Below are 22,201 nucleotides of genomic sequence, written 5' to 3' on the forward strand. Positions count from 1 at the left end.
TCCAGTGAACACCTTAAACATTTAGAAAAAGCTTCAATGTGTGAAGGAAGGGACACGTTTGTGTTTACTGCCAGGAAAATTGTTCAATTTGTTCCTTAGGGCTGTCTTTTGAAGAATCAAAAGAAATGTCCACAAAAGTCAAGGACTATCTATCAAATTACAAATGCAAATACCATTTGACAAAAAAAAAAAAAATCCACTTCTAGAAAATTATTCTACAGATATACTCACATGTGTGCAAGGTTATTCATGACATTTTGTTGTAGCAAAAGATTGGAAACAATCCATATGCCCATCAAATGGAGATGGTTGAATATAAATTATGGTACATTTATACAAGGGATGATTATGCAAAGCTAAGAAAGAATGTGGAAGTTCTCTCTATACTGACATGGAAAGATCTACAGACTGCATTGTTCATTGAAAATGCAGGGTGCGTCCACGTCCTGGCTATTGTAAATAGTGCTGCAATGAACATTGTGGTACATGTGGGAAGCAGCAACATAGCACAGGGAGATCAGCTCGGTGCTTCCACGACCTACAGGGGTGGGCTGGGGAGGATGGGAGGGAGGCTCAAGAGGGAGGGGATATAGGGACATGTGTACGCATATGGCTGATTCACTTTGTTGTACGACAGAAACTAACACAGCACTGTGAAGCAGTTATACTCCAATAAAGATCTAAAAAAAAAGAAAGAAAGTGCAGCGTGCAGAACAATATGTCTGATATGTCACCCTTTGTGTGAAGATGGGAGGAGCGGATGAAGTGTTTGTTGCAAATGCACAAAGAACCCTGAAAGGGTACATAAGAAAGTGAGAACGGTGGCGGAGAGTCGGGGAGGGTGAGACTGGGTAGATGGGGGACCGGAGTGGGAAGGAGACTTTTCATAGCATAACATTGTCTTAGCAGCTCTGGCTTTTATAAGAAAATAACATAAACTGGGTGGCTTGTAAACAACAGAAATTCATTTTTCACAGTTCTAGAGTCTGGGAAGTTCCAGATCAAGGTGTCGGCCGATTCAGTGTCTGGTGAGACACCACCACATAAATTGTTTTGTTTCACAGGTTCATAGCTGGAGAGGAATTGGCCTCAGAATGAATTCTACCTTGAGTCTCACCCTATCTAATGTAGATGAAATTTAGATAAGACTTTGGACTGAAACTTTAAAGTGGGTGCTGGAATGTGTTAAGACTTGGGGGCTATTGGGATGGAGTGAATGTATTTTGTGTGCAGGAAGGACATGAATTTGGGGAGGCCACGGGTGGAGAGCTGTAGACTGAAAGTCTGGGTCCCCCCCATAAATTATTATGTTGAAATCTAATCCCCAATGTGATGGTATTAGGAGATGTGGGGGGGTCCCTTGGTGGGTGATTAGGTTTTGAAGGTGAAGCCATCATGAATGGGATCAGTATCCTTATAGAAGAGATGCCAGAGAGGCTGCTCATCCCTTCTGCCATGTGAGGACACAGTAAGAAGACGGTGTACAAACCAGGAGGCGGGCTGCCACCAGACACTGAATCTGCTGGCATCTCAATCTTGAACTTCTCAGCCTCCAGAACAGCGAGAAATAAAGTTCTGTTGTTTAAAAGTCATCCAGTCTGTGGGTTTTTTTGTTTGTTTGTTACAGTAGCTTGAATGGACTGAAGACAAACATTTACCTGCAAACATTTGAACTTTAAATGATAAAAGCCAGTGGCTAAGGGTGGGCTCACCTGAATGCCAGGGGGGATGCTGTAGATGATCCGGATGGTTTTGCAGTCTGGGTGGCCAGGCAGAGAGTGGGGAATGAGGTGGTACTCCATCTTCCCTGGAGGCTGGGTACCTGTCTTCACCCCATAAATGGTCTTACAGGTTGGACACTGCAAACTCCCATCCTGAAGAGACAAGGTCAGAATAGGAAACAGTTTTAGTAATGACCTTCCCACCCAACCCCAAAAGGTACCAGAGATAAAGGGCTGGGGTCGGGGGCAAAATGCGCCCAAATGAGTAACAGACCTGAGTTGCCCCCCTGCTTGGCCACTGAGGCCATTGAAAGCTGAAGCTTTCTCCAAAATAAGAGGAGGAAACTTCCACACCAACCCCACGCTCCACGCTAAGGGACATGTAAGAGAGACCCCATCCTTCATAAGGAGACCGGGCTTTGCCCTGCATCTCAGGACTCTGATGGGGGGATGGTGGGGGACTCTGGGTACAGTGACGTGAGGGGTTGTGGTTTCACAGCAGGACCTGGTGACGTGTCTTCTGGAAGGATAGGAGGAGAGCTTGGGAGAGAGCCTGGACAGTAAATCCTGTTCCCAGCTTGCAAAAAGAAAGGGAGTGAGGAGAAGGAAAGCGTGGGCAGGGAACAACGTGTGTACAAAGTGCTGTCACACAGCGGGGACCAGAGCTCTCCAGGACATCCAGATCTCCTCGGGGAAGACTGGGATCCTCTGCGGGGCTATTTAAGGACGTTTCCATTCAAACTCTACTCATTTAAAGGAACAGCTTGTATTCAGGGCAATGGAAGTTACTCCGTGTGATCAAAGGATAGGAATCCAAGGCCAGGGTCCCACTCTCTGTTCTGGCCTTAACTTGCTTCGTGACCTTGGATGAATCACTCCCTCCAATAAATTCTCTCTGGGCCTTTTCACCCCGCTTCTCTGTAAAGAAGATAAAAACTGCGTGCTTCAAAGTATTAGTGCAAAAGAGAATAAAGGATAGTGTCTTCAACATTTTTGAAGCACCATGGAGGTAAACGCAAGAGTCCTAGATTATTCTTGAATACAGTTATCAAAAAAGGGAATACATGTTCTAAGAAACCTCTTTAAACCCAAAATAACCTCTTCAAATGCCAAATCCCGATGAAACCTTTTTTCTTAGGGTCAGGAAATTGGGCAAGGGATACAGACACACATCGTTCACGAATAATTGAGCTCTCTGAGACAGAGAAAGATCCCAAGATTGGCACTTCGGGAGTTTCAACCACAGGGCTATATTAGGATGAAGGGAAAAAACATACAGCCATAATACAAAGGAGATACCAATTTGAATAACAATGCTAACAGCACTCTATAAAGTAGGGATTGTTTTATCTCCATTTTCCAGATGGAAAATGAAATGTCCGGGAGGTTGCAAATCTTGCCCAAGGCCATTTGGCCACTAAGCCAGGGTTTGAGCTTAGGTCTGCTGCCTTTACTCTTTTCCCACAGCAAGAGAAGTACAGAGCAGCCTCTGAAAGCCAAACATTTTTTTGGATGAATAAGCAGTTGGAGGATATCACAAAAATCTCAGACTCTGAGGCAATCCAAGATGGGCCTGGAGAAATAAGTAGAATTCAAATTCATGCAGATGGGGTATGAAGGTTATTCCAGGCATGGGAGGGAACATGAGAAAACTCAATGGCTTAGGCATTGTAAGCAGAGAGTTATCATCTGAGGACACTCCCAGATTCCTGGAAACCAGCTCTCTTGGACAAGACAAGCATCACAGACAGCCTTCCCCTCCTCGAACTAGGACCCTAAGGGACTTCCAGTTATACCTTGGTAAAATCTTTAGTGCTTTTGAAGGGGCGGTGGAAGGTGTTTTGAAATTGTCCACCGAAAATGAATTGTAACTGAAAATCATTAGCCCTGGGAGAAGGAAGGGTGATGGGAAATCCATCCATGCCAGTATGACTGGATACATCATCATGGACCACTCCCCCCTGGGACTCTCAGGGACAGAAGTCTACACCTTTCAGACCACCACTCAGTGTGGATACAGGGGGAGAGTCGGGTAGCATAGACCAAAAGGAAGGTAAAGACAGAGTTTACCAACATCATAATTTCGTGGAAAATTGATCCTGCTGAGAACAACCAAGTTCATCACTCCTGCTGCCCTAGGATGCCTTTGAGACTCCCCAAACCACCTGCGTGCCACTCCAATAAGGCCTCCATGCTCTCACACCCCAGGGCCCACGTGGGAGGTGGCAGCAGCCCCACGGGCTGGCACTAACCTTGTTGCCGTTGTTGTACATGGCGACCAGGCAGTAGATGTGGTAGATGTGGCCGCATCTGGACAGCTTACCCACTAGCTCAGGCTTGACCGTCGGCTGTGGACCCTTGTAGCCCGAGGGGGCCGTGAGGCGCTCCATACAGATGGTGCAGTCCTGGGGGTGGGAGGGGACAGAGGAAAGAGGACATCAGCTCTCAATCAGCCTAGGAGGCCAAAGCGTCTCCAAGGTGGTTCCCGCATGATCTCAGAGGTCAGGTGAGCTATTTCTTCTCCTCTTCTAGAAAGCCCACAGACCAGGGTAAACATGCCTTTGGGAATCTAAATAGAATTCTGCCCTGCTCTGCACAACAGAGAAATTCCTGAAACAATTCCTGGTGGTGGTACATGTTCATTTGGGCTGGCCAACAGAATGATAACCTCCTTGGGGGCTGTGACCGACTGTCCTTCCTTGGTATCCTTCAGTGGCTTGTGGAGGAAACCAATGCTTGCTGAGAGACTCACCGACAAGCCTTATTCAAATGGAACATCTGTAAAGGAATTGTATTTGAAGCGTCCTGGAGAGGCTGCTTTTTAAATAAGTCTACATCAGGATTTCTCAACCTTGGCACCATTGACATTTGGGGCCAGATAATTCTTTGCTGTGGGTGCTGTCCTGGGCCTTCCTGGGCATTGTAGGGTGTTTAGCAGCATCCTTGGCCTTTGTCTACTACATAGTATCAGCATCCCCTCTCCCCTCCAGTCATGTAAAATCACCTCTGGTTGAGAACTGCTGGGACGTCAAGCCCCTTTTAAAGTCAGTGCCCATAGCTTATCATACTGCCTTTCTTAAATTCAGACTCTCACGTTAAGGCAGTTTAGAATCGGTCAGCAGTTTGCTGAATGGGGAGGTGGGCGAAGTTAAGCTGCAGCTGTCGCTCAGGACCATGAACCCGGAGCCTGGGCGTCCGCTCTGACCAGCTCTGCACCAGTCAGGACTTAGAAAGCAGCTCCTGCCGCATCCTGTGGAAAACTCCAGCAGAGGAGATGCTTGTGGGTGACGGAGAAGGTGAGCCCCGCCCTGGCTCCCCTGCGGTCACCTCGTCTGGTGGATGCCGGACTTTCTGCAGATACTTCTTCAGCACCTCTTCTGGGGTTTTACCTGTGGGGACAAGATATTCAGTGGGCCACCAAGACAAGCTGGATGTGCCAGAGAGAGGGGAGTCGTTAGCCAGGCTCAAAGCAGAAAAGGCAAGCAATTCATTGCACAATTGGATTTAAGAACTGAAAGGGAACAGAGTGGTAGAAGATGCAGGGAGGTGGTCTGAGGAGGTGGGAGGTGTTCACATCCGCTTTTATCTCCTTAGGTCACTTCCCTGACAGCCCCCTGCCTAATTTCAACAAACCCACTTTTTAACTGATGGAGGTTGAGTGGGTTTCTCTTCCACATCATCGAAGAGCCTGGACCCGCCCAAACGATGCAATGAGATGACAAATGAAAGCACTCTGCATTGCAGCTCTATGTACAACAGCCCAGAGGTGGAAACAACCTAAGTGTCCATCGTCGGATGAATGGATAAAGAAGATGTGGCACATATATACAACGGAATATTACTCAGCCATAAAAAGAAACGAAATTGAGCTATTTGTAATGAGGTGGATGGACCTAGAGTATGTCATACAGAGTGAAGTAAGTCAGAAAGAGAAAGACAAATACCGTGTGCTAACACATATATATGGAATCTAAGAAAAAAAAATGTCATGAAGAACCTAGGGATAAGACAGGAATAAAGGCACAGACCTACTAGAGAATGGACTTGAGGATACGGGGAGGGGGAAGGGTAAGCTGTGACAAAGCGAGAGAGAGGCATGGACATATATACACTACCAAACGTAAGGTAGATAGCTAGTGGGAAGCAGCCGCATAGCACAGGGAGATCCGCTCGGTGCTTTGTGACCGCCTGGAGGGGTGGGATAGGGAGGGTGGGAGGGAGACGCAAGAGGGAAGAGATATGGGAACATATGTATATGTATAACTGATTCACTTCGTTATAAAGCAGAAACTAACACACCATTGTAAATCAATTATACTCCAATAAAGATGTAAAAAAAAAAAAGAAAGCACTCTGTAAACTGTTACACATTTAAAATCATTAGGTAGGCTTATGGCATTCCTTTTACAATGTGCTAAGTACTGTCTCAATCGGTAATGTGGAGTCAAAGTGCTATTATTTTTATGGGAAACCAGGAATTTATGACCACAGCTTCAGGACGGTCTTCTTGCTGTTGATGGCATGATCACTGCCAGCAGAGGTAGCCCAGCAGTAGGGAAAGGGTGATGCTCTGGGAAGCAATTACCTGACAGTTGCATTGATTCTGGAATTTGGGGGAGGGGAGGAACTGGACCCCTAAGGCTAGGCAGCGTAGCCTAAAGGCAGGGGATGGGATGATACGGACTCACAAAGAGGCATAGAAATTTGAAAAAAGGCTCAGTGCCTCCCCTGGGTGACCTTCTTAACGTCTCTAAGATTCTGTTTTCTCACCTAGGAAATGGGCAAGAGCAACCACTAGCACCTACTGAGAGCGATGCTCTGACAATTAAATGAGCTAATGGGTGTACAGTTCTTTGGCACTTTACCTGCTAAGAGTCTGATATATGCTATTAATAACAGGAAGAGTGGGAAAGTGCAAAATCCTGCCGTTTCCTATGAGACTACAAGCAAGGCGATCAAGTTTATTTAAGCAGAGAGCTTTTGATAGACTGGAAAAGTAGGACAAGGGTTTGAGGAAGTGGATCCTGCAACATTCAGAAGCTGGGATGCAGGCCCTTCCTTTCCACTGCCCTGCTTCTCTTAGAAGAATCAAGCTTCTATTAACTGAAAGCCTATTGCTTGCCGGGCTAAGTCACAATATACATATGATCCCACTGAAACTTCATAACAAGTTTGCAAGGTGGGGACTTAGGAGTGATGGTGAAATCATTTAACAACCAATACCAGAGACTAGAGAGACCAGCCACAGAGCTGAAGTGCCCTTGGTGCCCTGATAAGCACAGGCATTTGACCTCCTAGTTGTAGGATGTGAAAAGAGAGAATGGAGCTCCTAAAGGGGGGTTTGAGGGGCCAGAGCATCTGGTGTCTAGAGAGGGACACAAGACAGTGGTTACTTCCCCAGTGACATGGATGCATTACAGGACATACCTGCCGGGTACCAGTTGTGCCCATTGTAAAGGTGAGAAAATAAGAGACTGGGGTCACAAGACTGCAAGGGACAAAGTTGGGATATGAGTCAAGTCTGTTTGGGTTCCAATGTCAAAGCGATCTTTCTCTCTAATGTATTGATATTTTATCTGTGTCCGCATCCTATTTTTATGTGCCTATATTTTTGCGCTGCATTTTTATATTTCTCAAGGTGTCTCCATCTGATCCATACCTCATCCACTTTGGTGTAGTCACCAGAACAGGTGCTAGGTAGGCCCATTTAGCAGATGCAGAAATTAAGGCACAGTGGGGGAAGGCATGGGTATGACCCTCAGTGGTGGAGGCAGAGCCAGGGCTGGGAGCCAAGTCTGTGACCTCCCTGCCAGGACCGCTTTCGATAAAGAGGCCGATACCTTTCTTGGCTTGTTTCTTGGTGGTCTTGCGGCTTGTGTTGGAAACCCCTGGGATGGACTTTATTTCGCTCTTGCTGACAGGGGGTGGGTGGAGGGCCAGCTTTGGTGGCCTGGTGAGACACACAGGCAGCCCTGCCGCACTCATGAGGATCCCAGTGATTCCTGGAAGGGCAAGAGCATGAGAGAAGAAGGACTGGAGAGTCAGGCCCCCCCCCCCAAGTAACCTCCTCGCCTCCTTTCCACCAGCATTCTCATAACTCATGGATTCTCTACGTAGTCTCTACTTTTCTCGGAAACATATCCATTCCCTCATTTTCAACAGCAAGCTGTGCTTTTCACGATCAATTCTTCCCAAACTCTTCCTGCCCTTCCAACCCAACTCCTCACATCCTCGTGTGTCTTAATCAACATCTGAATTCTCTCTCTTTTTACAAATGCTCACCATACCTATTTCATTGCTTTTGTTTTTCTACCTTCAGCCGGGGGCTTCTCTTACCTGCCAAGGCAGGGTTGACAGGACTGGACCCACTTAGGTTCTTCACTGGGACAGTGGGGACCCTGAAAAAGGAGAGAACAGACACATCATGCTTTTGACAAGTGGGACAAAATGGGCCAGTGGTGGGGACCCCAAAACTTCACCCACTGAGGGGTTCCCCTTTCTTACAGGAACTACTTATTCCTACTAAAGATGCAGTAAGTTCTTAGCCCCTCAGCCAGAGCTGATACCTTCAAACCTTGTCAGTCCACTCCACAGAACCTCAAAACTCAGAATGGCTCCGCAGTTCCCTCAGAGTCCCAGGAAGGCCCACACAGCCCTGCCTGAGCTGCCAAAATCCCCCACCCCAATCCCCCCAGCTCTCTGGCCTCTCCTCAAGTCACTCGCCTCTTTACTGCACTCTAGCTGTTCCTCCTACTGGCCAAGAACACTCCTGCCTCAGAGCCTTTGCATAGGCTGTTCCCTCTGCCTGAAATGCTGTTCCACCTGACACCTACTTGGTTCCCTCCTACAACTTCTTCAGCCTTGGCTCAAATGTTCCCTTCTCAGTGATGTTCCTGAGCCCATCTTATTTAATACTGCTACCCACCCCTCTATCCCACCCTGAGACCCCCCCCACACAAGCCCTCTTACCCTGGTCTTTTTTTTTTTTTTTGGCCACGTCCCATGGTTTGTGGGATATTAGTTCCCCAACCGGGGATTGAACCTGGGCCCAGGGCAGTGAAAGTGCTGAGTCCTCACCAGTGGACTGCCAGGGAATTCCCACATATGATCTTTGAAAATAAGTTGTTGCTTCTTATCTTCCCTCCTAAAATCTAAGCTCTACCAGGGCAAATATCTTTGTCTGTTTCATTCAGAGCCTGACACTAGTAGGCATTCAACAAATATTGGTTGAAGAAATGAAAAAAACATAAAGAAGCAAGTTCAAACTTGGGTGTACAGTCACCTCAGAAGCTTTTGAAAAGGCAAAGCCCCTTGCCTGCATCAGAAGCTCTACCTGTGGGCCGGGAGAATCTGCATTTTGACAAGCTTCTGCTGAGAGGATGCAGAGGCAGCCGATCCCTAGTCTAACATTTGGAAACCATTGCTCTAACAGCTGTCACTTCTCCTTTTCCCTGAGAAGCATAAATCAGGCAAGGCCTCCTCCCTTTTCTGTCCTTCTCCCCAGCAACTTGAGCCAGGATGGAGAGAAGACAGCACAGCTGCCTGGGAAAGTCGAGGCCTCCCACGGTGCTGAATGGAAAAATATGAGACGCACGGGGCTAGGTCTTGCACCATCCCCCTTGCCATCCAGGCCTCCACAGCTGGGCTTGGAAGGGGATGTGGGCTTGGAGATGGACTGGGTCACCGACGACTCCAGGAACCAGAGTTTCTGCTATGGGGGTAGGGTGGTGCTGGGAAAGTAGGGGGAGGGGAAAAAGCACTTGTTTATTTGTTATTAATTTATTTGTCCATTCATACTGAGCCCACTTTGTGTCGGATACTCTGCTGTATGCCAGGGACACAGCAGTGAACAAGATAGCCCACAGCCCTTCATCCCTGTGTTAAAATCGCTAACAAGAGTAGAGTCAGGCACTTAATCCCAGGCACCGTTCTACCTGCTCACAGTATATACATCCATCTGATGCTTCCAACAACCTATGCAAGAGGTGTTATTATTATTAACTCCGTTTTACTAGGCAGGGAAGGTGAGACACAGAGAGGTTAAGCAAACTTGACGAAGGTCACAGGGCGAAGGATTTGAACCCGGGAAATCTGGCTCCAGAGCCCATTGTTTTAGCCACTCACTAGGCTGTGCTCTTGTGTCTGTGTGATCCTCATCACACCCCAGGCTGCAGACAGAAAACACGAAGTTCCAGGTTTAAGGAATGAACCCACAACTCAGAGGGGAGGTTGGAATGTCACCTCAAGGCTGAGCACTGGGTCTGTCTGTCCCCCACGTGCCCAGAAGGATGGGTGCTTGCCTGGCCACGCTGAGTCTTCTGGGGTCTCTGTCCCTTCCCAGGGATGATGACGTGTGCACCAGGGTTGTGAGAAGGATGTGGAAGTAACAAATGTGGGTGTGTTTGTGTCTCAACAGGCCACCAAAGGCTACTTGTCCTCAGAAACTGTCCCCAGGATAAGTCAAATCCCGATGGGACGAGGTGAAAGCTGAATTCAACACAAAAGAAAGACACCAAGAAAAAGAGGCACAGACTTGATTCCGGACCCTGTAACCTGCCCCACAGGGCCAGGCATGGTATAGCGGATGGGGGGGTCAGAGAAATCAGCTTAAAGACCCAGTCCTGCCAGTAACAATGTCCATCAACTTTTCTGAGCCTCAATTTCCCTATCTGTAAAGCTGTGAAAGTCTTGGGTTAGAAGCTGCCGAGGAGACTTCCTGATGATTTCCCACCCCAGTACCTGGGGACCCAAGGTGTAGTCTCTGCCCTGGGTCCCCCACCTGGGGCCGATTCTCCTCCCGCCTCTCTCTGGGGAGGTGGGGTGGGCAGGGTCCCTCCTCTGCGCCTGCTCTCTGGATCCACACCAGGGGGCAGTGGGCGCCACCCAGCCCAGCACCTGCCCTCCCCCCTCACCATCTCCAAGGCCCCCACTTCAGCTGATAAGTAGCTGTGATCTGGGTGACAAAAGCCACCTTTGTTCCCACAAACTGGACTGGCAGGTTTCCACACCCAACCTGGTTAACCAGGAAATAGTCCAATCCCCAGAGCGCACATCCCGGGCAGCCCGAGAACTCAGAGTTGGGGGCAAGGTCTGGGGAGAGGGAGGGTGTGCTGGTGAATACTGCGGAACAGGTGGGTGTCCCTGCCACGCCAGGAAAGGGACAACATGGCGGAAGGGCTTGTCAGGAGGCTCTGGATGGTGGCAGCAGGGCTTGGGGAAGAGGGGATATTTGCTTATGAAATACAGAAGTGTCCAGCGGAAGGGGCCCTGCAAGGGGGTCAGGATATCTGCTTCTAGCCCAGCTCTGCACCGACTTTGTGCCTTTGGGAGAACCGTGCATCCTCTTTGCCATTCAGGACCGCATCTGAGTTACCACGCAGTAAACAGGGCACCCTAAATCCCTGTCCCTGGGTTCCCAGGGAGGGAGGATTTAGGATCCAGGTCGAATACTTTGTAAATAGCCAAGCCCTATGCAAATTTGGGTGATTGTTTACATCTTTTGGTTCCCAAAGGTAAGAGGAAGTTGGGCTTGATATAAAGCCTTCTCCTGCTTAATATTCCAATTTTCTCAGATTCTTGAGGATGTCAGGTGTAAAGTGTTAATACAAAGTTGAGTGCTGGGCAGATCGTTGAGCAGGCAACACTTGACCACCCTTCCCCCACCGTTCTTGGTTAAAATGAAAACCAAGGAGAACAGCCTGTATGGTCCACACCGGGCACACCCTGTCGGGGCCCCCAGGGTTATAGGTGCCTGAGTCCTTTTCCTAGAGATCAGTAACCCAAAGGCAGGTGAGCATTCACATCCTCCAGGCAACTCAGCTCAGCAAAAGCTGCCTGACCCAACTACTCGCGGGCCAATCAGCAGACACCCCCTGGCCCCGTGCCGTGGGGAAGTTCCCAGTTATGGAGGGTGCACGTTTTAATTTCTGTCTCTAACATACAAAACTAAGAAAAGAGAAGAGCTGGCAAGGTGGCAGGGGAAGGGGGGTTTGATGAGGGGAGAATAGCTCTGCAGATACCATGGTGAGAAGTGTTTTTCTGGGAGTTACGAGCCAACCCAGGAATCCTCGGCGGAACAATGGTCTTGTCTCTCCAGCAACTGAGGTCTCGCTGGAGATAGAGAAGCCTCCATTCTGGAAAAGACGGCCAGAGGGGCGACTCCCGCCCCCCTCAGCACAGCCCTCCTCTCTCCTCTTTAGAAACCCCCTGCTTGTGTCTCTGAATAATTCACAGGATCTTTTGTTCCCCCCAAACCCTTCTCTCCATCCCACCTCTCCCGCCCTCCCTGGTCTTCCTTTTTTCCGTGGGAAAGTTACTGGAAGAGGTCATGGGCAGAGAGGGGAGGGGGAAGGGGCCGTTGGACGACAGAAGGTCGATGGCAACGGCAGACAAAGGGAATAAACACGCTAATTAAATGGCCAAGAAAGACTGGAGGAGAAGATGGTAGTGGGGGTGAGGGAGGTGGTAAGAGGTGAAAAGGAGAGGGCTGGAAGACAGAGAGGGTAGGGAGGGGCCTCCCTTGTCAGGAAAACAGAGCAGAGAAAAAAACAACTTGTTTCTATAGCCCTTTTGAAATTGCACTGCCCAGACCTCCGCCCCAATTCTGCTGCTCGGATTCTATTGGCAGGCAGATCCTCAAGCAGAGAGATAAAGAGCTGCCGACTCCTTCATTGACATTTAAAGCGATCTGGGGTTCCCTTCCCTCAAGTGTGGCATGGGGTCACTTGGCTTTTGTGTAGGGCGCCAGAAATGAAGTAGGGTGGTAGATTCGACTCAGTGACTACAGAGCGCATAGATACTGTTCGTAATAGTAATAGCAGCTAATACTGAAAAGACTCTTATTATGTGCCAAGCACTGTAGTAAATCCACACTGAATATTTCATTTAGTCCTCATGACAAACCCTATAAGCAAGGTACCATTCCTATCCCCATTTTACAGATGAGTAAACTGAAGATAGAGGATGCAAAACTTGCCCCAAGTTACACAGCCAGAAACTTGGGTTCCAGCCCAGCCAGTCAGATTCTAAAGACTGTGTTCTTACCCACTATAGGAGCCTCCCTCTGCCATGCCAGCAGTCGCCCCGGAACTCCGTTAGAGGTCCTGGGATGCTGCTGTACGCCAGTGTGGAGAAACTGTGCAGCGGCATTGTGCGGGTACCCCTTCCCCTCTGCCAAATACTTCTGCAGGCTCAGAGGAGGTCATGAAAACCCCAGGCATCTGACTAGCATCTGACCATTTATAAATTGCCTTCGAATACAACGAGGAGCTGGGCTTTGGCCCAAAGAGCGGCAGACTAGGAGATGAAAATCTAGGTTCCAGCTCCCACTCTGTAACACGTGGGCTGTGCCTCTCTCCTTGGGGAGTTAATTCCCAGCTGAGTGCCCATGCCTGACACTTGCATCACGGCGTAAGGTCATGAGTTAATGCCGGCGAGCGCATCGGGTCAGCTGTTAAGGGGTGACTGCTCTTAGCTGAGGTTTTGACACTGACTCCATGGGGTAGGCAAGGCAAGCATGATGATCCCCATTCCACACAGGGGGAACATGGACCTTGCAAAGAATCCGTGCCTCACCCAGTGGCAGAGGCAGGAGTAAAGGCCCGGCCTCATGGTCTGCAAGCTACCCTCCTTCCTGTCTCCTCCCGGCGCTGAGCCTCTATGTGCAGAGATCTTCCTCTGGGCAGCCTGACCTTCACACTCTTGGGTCCAACCTACCTCTGAACCATCCCGAATGTCTGGGGCTTGGGTGGCAGGCAGGGCCAGGCTCCTCCAGAGAAAGGGAAGATTGGACAGATATAAGAGGCCAATCTCACAAGAAGTCAGGGGCTGGCAGGCAAAGGCTACGGGTACCACGTGGACCTGCATCTCTCCCATTTTATGATCAGGAAGGCCAAGAGGATGATAAAAAGGAGTCATAACAGAATCTACAACATCCCCAAGTTGTCACAGGAATGACTGAGACGGTGCATGGGAACTGCCTGGGAGGTAGTAAGTACTCATTAAACACGGGCTGTTATTCCAATCTGGAGGCACCAGAGGAAAGGGACTAACCCTCACTTGGCACCTGCTGTGTGCTGGACACCGTGGTATGTGACTGACAGGGAAGCAGCATGGCTGAGTGGGGAAGAGTCTGGGCTCAGACCTCCTGAAGTCTGAATCCCCTTCTCTACCCATGATTAGGTACGTGCCCTGGAGCGAGTGAAACTCTCATGTCTTCAAGGGTAAAATGGGATCAAAAATGCTTACTCCAGGGGCTTCCCCGGTGGCGCCGTGGTTGAGAGTCCGCCTGCCGAAGCAGGGGACACGGGTTCGTGCCGCGGTCCGGGAGGATCCCACATGCCGCGGAGCGGCTGGGCCCGTGAGCCATGGCCGCTGAGCCTGCGCGTCCGGAGCCTGTGCTCCGCAACGGGAGAGGCCACAGCAGTGAGAGGCCCACGTACCGCAAAAAAAAAAAAAAAAAAAAGCCTACTCCATAGACTTGTTGTAAGGATTAAGTAAAGTGATAAAGCCCCCAGACTAGAACATGGTGGGAGCCCCTGAATGTTGCCTGCTATCTCTCGGTAGGCATCACCTCCTTTAACGCTCACTGCAACCCTAACATGAAGATTACGGCCAGCATTTACAGATGAGGAAGTTGGGGCTCTGTGAGGTTAGGGATCCGCCCCTATCACAGGGCTAGGAAGAGGCAAGGTCTCCATTAGAATCCAGATCTGCTGGATCCCAAAGGCCACATCCTTGCTTACCCACCACACCGTGCTGCCTTCCACCTGCAGCCAGGGGGTCAGGTGAAGACGAGGAGGACCTTAAGCCTTGGCAGCCCTTCCTTCATCTCTGACCCGGATGATCAGTGACGTCTGATGCCCCTGATCAGTTGATGCTCAGAGGCAGCCATGGAAGCACCTACCCGGAGGCGATCAGCACCCGGGACTGGGCGATGGCCAGTCGCTGCAGGTTGGTCCGATTCAAGGTCGCCAGGGCCACCCTTCCGGTCTTGCCATTGGCTCCGGGGGGGCTAGCAGGGGAGACCGCATTCGCCCCTGCCGGCGTGCTGGAGGCTTGTCGCCGGATCGCCTGAGATGGGACCATCTTCACCGGGCCTCGAATGGTGCCCGTGCTGTCCAGTGGCTTGGCCCCGGGGCCTGGTGGGGGAGGCACCTTGACCGCTCCAGACTCCGGCATGTGCTTGCGGGCAGCCGGGGGCTGCAGGGGTCCGGCGCTCCCATTGGCCACCGCGGCCTTGACGCTCATCACCAGGACGCACTGCGGGCAGGAGCAGGGCGCGGCGGGGGGCGCGGCGGCAGGCCCGGGGCTGGCCGGCCAGGACTGGGGCTTGGGCAAGGTGCCAGTGACCATGGGGTAGATAAGATCTAGCCGCCGGCGGACGCGGCGCTGGCGCTGGGTCTGCCGGTTGATCTGGCCCATGGTGCTGAAATCAATGACGTAGCTGAAGCCGATGGAAGTGAGGTCGATCCAGGGGTGCTGCTTCTCGTAGGCGTGCTGGATGGTGATGCCCACTTCCATGTCGTAGGGCGTCCAAGAACCATTGTCGTTCTCCCACTCCCACACCACGCCCTTCCCAGGGGCCGAGGTCGGGTCGTAGTAGTTGCGGCGAACCGGACGGAGGGTCCCTGCCAGAGTGGGACAGAGGAGAGGATCAGGGTCACCAAGGGATGAAACTGAATCGTGTTACGTTAAAAGGCAGACATTAAACGAGTCCTACAGTGTGCCGGCACTGGGCTGCCTGTTGAGATATCAGCTTTGAATGAGGCTCATTCCTGCCCCTTTGAAGTCCAGCAGTCACAGGGGGGTGGAAGCAGACGGGTTACACGGGGAAGGATGTTGGAGATAGTACAGGGTACCAGAAAGAGCACTTCCTGGTTTGGAGTCGGGAGACCTTAGTTTGCAGGCAAATTTGATCACTTAATATAACACCCCACAACCTTCTTTTCTCCCCCAAGAAACAAGATGATAACTCCTTTGCCGAGTTTTTGTAAAATTAAATGTGGCTCACTCAATCAACGAATATGCATTTGTCTGTGGCAGGACCTGGATTTTTCATGCGCCCTGTACTCTGCAATAAGGTATATAAAGCCCTTGACACGTGCTAGGTGCGCAGAAATATCATTTCCCTTCTTCCTTGATTCTCCACATGCCTCAGCGCCGAAGGCTACAGAGGAAATGAACACAGGGTCATGGGACCCTAGAGGATAGAGGAAGACTCTGCCCCCAACCCAGGAAGGCTGCCCAGGGCTGGGGGCGATGGCTGGCTCTCTGGACTTCTTTGGGTGTGGTAAAAAAAAATAAAAGGTCAGGTTGGAAGAACTCTCTCATACTTCCCAGCATTAAGTCTTATATCAACAACTGCAAGAGTGATCATAAGAATAACTTTCTATTTACCTAACGTCTTCCCCCCCGCCCCCCCGCCGCCAGAAGCTCAACCGTCCTAAAGATAGGAGAGTCTCAACTTCGACAGTCTCACAGTGGGTGGGATGGGAGGTGGTGAGAGCAGGGAGGAGATTAGGGTTTGTTGCAGGGGAATAGGACAGCAGAAATGAACCTGCAGGACTGTCAGGGAAAACTAAACCTGTAACTGTTGCCTCTTTCTCCTCTATCTACCGGAACCTTGAATTCAGATCCATGCCCAACCAGGGCTCATTTCGTGGATATTAACATCAAGGCTGAAGATGCCTGGTTCAAGGCCGGGTAGGGAGACTGGGGAGAGCTCCAAGGATGCTGGAATCTCTGCATCCGTCAGCTTAAGCTCTATCCATCAAAGTGGTGGGAAAAGGCTCCCCTTTCCTGGCCTCTGACCCACCTCCTCCTCCAACCCAGAGGGAGACACCAAGACTGGGGACAGAATCTCATTCAAGGGGGGAAGAAAAGGAACAATGACTATTCAGGCCTTTGCCAGGTCATAACCCCCCCGCCCCCATCTCCAAGCCCCTTAATGACCCCAAACATCAACAGTCAGAAGCAGGAGGGAGAAGCAGAACAATCCCCTCCCTATTCAGCGCCAGGAGGTCTGCTGGATGTGGGGGGAGTGAGAGAGCAGGAGGAACGGGGTGGCCAGTAGGCCCCTGGTTTGCCGCCATTTCCTTCCTAAGGCGCCAGCTTGCTGGGGGACAAACAGCGCAGCCTTTGGATCCAACAGCAGAGTTTCCGTCCCTTCCAGCTGTGTGATTAAGCCTTAGTTTCCTCATCTGTTTGGGTCCTGGGTAGCTTCTTCAAAGGGTGGATTTGAGGATTAAATGCAGGAATGAATATAAATGCTAAGATAATACCTGTTGCTTGGCAAGTGCTCAATAAAAGTTGGTGATTATTATTGTAATTTATCTTCTATTGTATGTCTTAGCAGGATGGAGAAGTCACGGGGAAAGTTTAGTCCAGGGGATGTGAAGTGTGTGTGTATGTGCGTGTGTGTGAGAGAGACAGAGACAGAGACAGAGACAGAGACAGAGAGAGAAGAGGAGGACCAGAGAGAGAGTTTAAACTCCCTCTTTGCACAATCTTTGTTACTTAGAAAACAACTTCAGCTATCCTATCTCATTTGATCTCCCTGGCAATCCTGTGAAACAATGTTTAAAGATGAGGACGTTAAGTTTAGAGAGCTTAAATGACACTATTTTATTCTCTCTCCAGGGTAGCAGGGACAAACAATGCGCTTGACCAATTCTCATAAATGTGCTTAAAAGGCATTTTTCACAATGGTGGCGTCAGTCCCAGCTATGCCTGAGAGTTGCCCCAGAATTTCTGGAAACTCTGCCCTGCCTCTTTCCAGGTGTATCCTCCTCTCTGCCCTGGACAGATGCCCCCTTTTCCTCCTGCATTCCCTCAGTGTTCCCTGACTGTCCGCTGCCCCTACTATTCACCAGGTCCCGTCTATCAAAATGCCCTCCTTTGCTGTTTTGATCTACTGAAACTTTCCTTATCGTTCAGGTCCTATGCCATTTGCCATCCATTTCTTGAAATGCTCTCCTAGTCCGGGCTCATCTTCAAGGAGTCTGGGGTGCACAGCTGCTTATGTCTGATGGATACAAGCATCTTGGCACTTTTCATATCAGTGTCTAACCCAGAGTCGGCAGTAACGAGGGCTCCACAGACGTGCTGTGATGGGGTGAGGACTTCTGGCTACGTTGGCATTTGATCATTTATCCCACATTATGCATTAGCTGCTGTGGGGAATGCAGATTCAGGCGCTCCTGAAGCACCTCCCAGTCTAAAACAAGACAAGTGCCTAGTTATGAGGCAGAATATGCCACCAAAAAGGGTGTCAACAAATGCAATGTTAGCAGAAAATGTAACCACAACCCCACGGTGCTTCGATCCCTTCCATGACTTCCTTGTAGGTCAAGACCAAGATGCTCTCCACCCACAACCTCTGTGGTCTCCTCGAATCCTAATACACTCTGCCCACATTTCTGCCCCACTGGCCTCCTGCAGACTCTCGCCACTGCCTCTTCTCCTCTCTGGGCTGCTTCACAATCTTGGTCCCTCCCCTCACACACTCTGGCATCCTCCTGGCTACCCATCCTTCAGATTTCAGCTCACTTCCTCGAGGAAAGCTCTCTGGGTTGTCCGACCAGGTAAAACTCCTGCTCCTATATTTTGCACTGTCTTGAGGTGCAGTTATTGTGTGATTCATTTGATGAATGTCCACCTACCTCATGGGACTCCCAATCTCATGAGGGTGGGCATCCAGGAGTTTGCTTGTGGCTGTAGCCCCCATGCCTAGCATGTCCTGAGGGCTCAATAAATATCCACTGAAGAAAGGAAGTAATCATAATTTGGAGAACATTTCAAGAAATGGAGAGTATAACAGAGAACATAGGGCCTGAATGAGGAGAACCTCAACAGGTGAAAATGATGAAGAAGGGCATCTCAGGAGAAGGGACCTTGTGAATAGTTGGCGGGAGGGTGTCTAAGGGAATGCCTGAGAATAAAAGGCGCATCTGTTTGGCGGGAGTAGAGGAAAATATGGGCATACAGGAAGATAAACTTGGAAAGGTGCGTGAGAGCCAGGGCATAGATGGTCTGGACTGCCAGGCTATGAGGGCTTTTATTTACAGGCCACGAGGAACCAGTGAGGTTTGTGACACAGAGAGGTGATGACACCAGAGCTGCTCCGTTTATTAGTTCCAAATGAGAAGTAATGGGGGGGGGAAGGGGGAGGGTGCTGGCAGCAAAAATGAAAAACAGGTGATAGGCCAGAGGGACCCTACGTAATGGGTAGGACCTGACCACAAGTAGCTGAGTGCATTCCAAGTGATCCAGGATCACGTGTTTTCGAATCTCCTGGGGAATAGATCGGCAACACCCTCCAGACCTGAGGGCCGGCATCCCTGGGAGCTGGGCCCGGGAATCTGCATGTGAACAACTGCAGAATGTTCATCGCGTATGCTCAAGTTTCAGCTTCCACACGCCTGTATATGCGGGGCATCCAAAAAGAATGACGAGACGAGTCAAAGACCCCTGAGGCTTGGACCACGAGCAAGCGGTAAGGCAGTGACGCCATTTAACAAGAAGAGGGGTGTCACAAGGAAGAGCTGATTTTTGGAAGGAAAGATGCTGCGTTCAGTTCAGCCCTAGAGGGTTAGTTAAAAACAGAAGGCAGACCTCAGCACGAAAGTCGTGGGACAAGAGAGATGGTGGGATTACATTCTCTGATTATTCTGAGATCACTCCATCTGACATGGGCGAGTCCTGGACCTTTCTATAGTCAGGATCCTGAATTAGATGATCTGAGGAAATCCACTGGGTCCTAAGATGCAGTGTGACCCAAGGACAAGGCTTCTAATGGCACAGGGATAAAGGATTTCACAGACTAAGGAGGAAGAAAGAGGAAAAAAGCTTCTTCCAGCAACTCAGACACGTACATCCCAAAGCACCCAAGTTGTTCTGGCTCCTGGGAAATGAGAGACAACACCTTTCAGGCATGACCCTAGGACTCCAGGGCATTTCACCCACATCCATACAACACTGTGCTCCTGTACCCAGGAAATCCCAGGCCTCTCTTACCAGCACCCCTCACCCTCACTAGAATGTTCCATGAGGGCAAAGACTTGGATGGTTTGCTATTGCTATATCCCACAAGCCTGGAACAGTGCCTGCAAGAAGTAGGTGGTCCATAAGTGTTCACCAAATGAAGGAGGACATGGGCGCTTGGTTCAGAATCTCAGCTCTGCCGTGGACTAGCTGTAAAACTTTGAGCAACTTCATCTTTTTCAACTTGTTTCCTTTCCTATGAAATGAGAACAATGGGTCCTTCATAAGATGGCCGAGGATGAAACCAGATGATGTGTGCAATGTGCTTGGTGCCTCCCTCATACTGGAGCTATCACGTGGTCGTGACATTTGCTCCCACCACTCTTGTGCTCGCTCAGGGTGGGGAGTATAGTTGGTGGGGGGGGGACTAAAAATCAGCTTCTATCAAACCCTTGAATCGCTCTCCATCTGACTCTTGTCACTGCGTTAAAGACATAAAAGAGGCAAAATTTGCACAGAAAACTGAGCTGGAAAGAACCCTCCCTCATACCATGTTACTTCTAATTAGCGTCATCACTGGCGCAGAGTCCAAGAGTTCAGAGTTCAGAGTTCACCTGCCGATCTGCATGATGGGAGGAAAGGAGCCAGAAGGAACCTTAAGGCTGCTCTTCATTCTACGAGGGAGAATGAGGCCTGAGCAGTTGAGGCACTTGCTGAAGGCCACAGAGTAAGCCAGTGGGTCTGGAATGAGACCCTGAGTCACGTCTCCCACTGCCAGCCCGGGTCCTCCCCCATCCTGTTGCCAGGCCCTGAAAATGGCAATGATCAGGTATGTTGGAAGATACAGAGCACAGGGATGTTGGAAGTTACAGGGGACAGAGCTCCAGCCACTGCCCTACAACAGAAAAAAGTCAGCCCAGTCAAGGTGAATGATCGTGGGTGGAGAGGACCCAACAGAGGCTTTTCGAAGCAGCCAAGACTCCTTCACCTCTATCTAGTCCTGTCTCTTCCCTTCTTCCCCATTCTCTAGCCCAAAATGCCTAGAGGAGACCAGCATAGAATGCAAATAAGCGCAGACTCAGAGACGGTCTGGGGAAGGAGAAGGGCCCAGGACAAACAGAGGTGGGCAGAGGGTATCTGCAACCTCCCAGCCATCTCCCTGGAGACAGACTGGATGAGGTCGGAACCCAGGGGAGTGGAGAGTCTGAGGACTTCCTTGGCAGCAGGGCAGGCAACTTCTGAAAAAACACAGCTCCCATGTCAGGAAATGTCCCCACACAGAGGAGGCAACAACAAAAAAAGAGAGGAATCGCCTCTGGGCAGGGGACTTCCAGCTCTCCTTTGTTTATGGGGATGTTTCTGGTTCCCAGCTTCAAACTGTGGCTTGGGGATGGTGGGCAATTTAATTAAACGTTGCCAGGGCTTGGCGGAGGTTGCCTGGGAGCCGGTGGTTTACAGTTCCTACCCTGTCACGGCTTCATCAATGAGCTATATTGAGAGGAACTGTGTGTCTGTTGATGGAGAAGACAGAGGAGGGGGCTGTGAGCCCAGAAACCCAGAGATTCTATTCTGCTTTGACAAGCTCCCCGACAGACCCAGCAGTCCTGGGAATTCAGCCCAGTGCCTTCTCACCCAGCGCACCCAGCGCGGGGCCTGGCGCTGAGGATGGAGGCTCTCAGCCCACGTTGGCCGATCAACCATTAGAATGAGTGGATGACACCAAAGCAGTCTGAATCCCTCAAAGACAGACAAAAAATGTAAAACACACCCTGAGGCAGTTTGAAAAATGATCCAGGGCCAGGTCGGGTCTAAAATCTGAGGAGCTCCAGCCTCCGACTTAACTGTGAACCACCAGGCAGTGGGCAGCCTGTCCTCAGGGAAGGGTGGTCAGACCTGGGAGAAGTAGCAACTGTCCTTCAACCCAGTTTTCTCCAGAACTTCATTTCTGCAGTAAGAGCCCTTCAGGCCATGACCCTTCCTAGGAACCACGCCCATCTCAGACATCCCTAAACACTGATTAAACTTTCCCCCTTCTCAAATGTGGGACAAGGCCTGGGACCTTTATTTCACCAAGGTGTCTCTCCATCTGCTGCTGGGATTTAGTCTGAAATAGAAAAGCTAACACCTGCCCGTTTATTCTGAGCAGGATTGGAGTCCCCTGTCAGGTAGGTGTCTTGACTGTCAGACTCTCTGACCCCACCTACAGGGCTAGCTTCCCCCTCCCCAGTCTGATGCCTCCACCCGCACCTCTCGGGCTTCTGTCCAAAGTACACAGTTACCTTCTCCCCTTTCCCCCTTGGCCACACTTAATCCTCTTTCTCGACCTCCCCACATTCCTCCTTATTCCCTCTTCCTCCCGGTCCCTCTCAGCTCCAACCCCCTCCCTTTCCCACCAAGGTTTAAGCCCCTCCAGATGCTAACGCTTCTGGAATCCTTTCCCCAGAAAGCTTCACTCAGTCGGTCGGTGTCTACAAAGTCCTTGGCAAAGAGGTTGTTAG

General features: G+C 50.3%; 1 protein-coding gene across 1 annotated transcript in view; it reads right to left on the minus strand.

The window, feature by feature from the left end:
- The window catches only part of DTX4 (deltex E3 ubiquitin ligase 4), a 33,956-nt gene that overhangs the window by 10,249 nt on the left and 1,506 nt on the right, over positions 1–22,201 (minus strand). Inside the window, exons 2-7 of the mRNA XM_022591903.3 lie at positions 14,626–15,349; positions 8,058–8,119; positions 7,562–7,723; positions 5,049–5,110; positions 3,974–4,126; positions 1,713–1,874 (exon numbers count right to left, since the gene is read on the minus strand). Of these exons, the coding sequence (XP_022447611.1) occupies positions 1,713–1,874; positions 3,974–4,126; positions 5,049–5,110; positions 7,562–7,723; positions 8,058–8,119; positions 14,626–15,349 (1,325 nt within the window). The remainder of the gene's footprint in view (positions 1–1,712; positions 1,875–3,973; positions 4,127–5,048; positions 5,111–7,561; positions 7,724–8,057; positions 8,120–14,625; positions 15,350–22,201) is intronic.

The sequence above is a fragment of the Delphinapterus leucas genome, chromosome 7 (assembly GCF_059928025.1).
Source record: "Delphinapterus leucas isolate spDelLeu-1000000601 "Yukka" chromosome 7, BTC_Dleu_Yukka2, whole genome shotgun sequence".
NCBI classification, from domain to species: domain Eukaryota; kingdom Metazoa; phylum Chordata; class Mammalia; order Artiodactyla; family Monodontidae; genus Delphinapterus; species Delphinapterus leucas.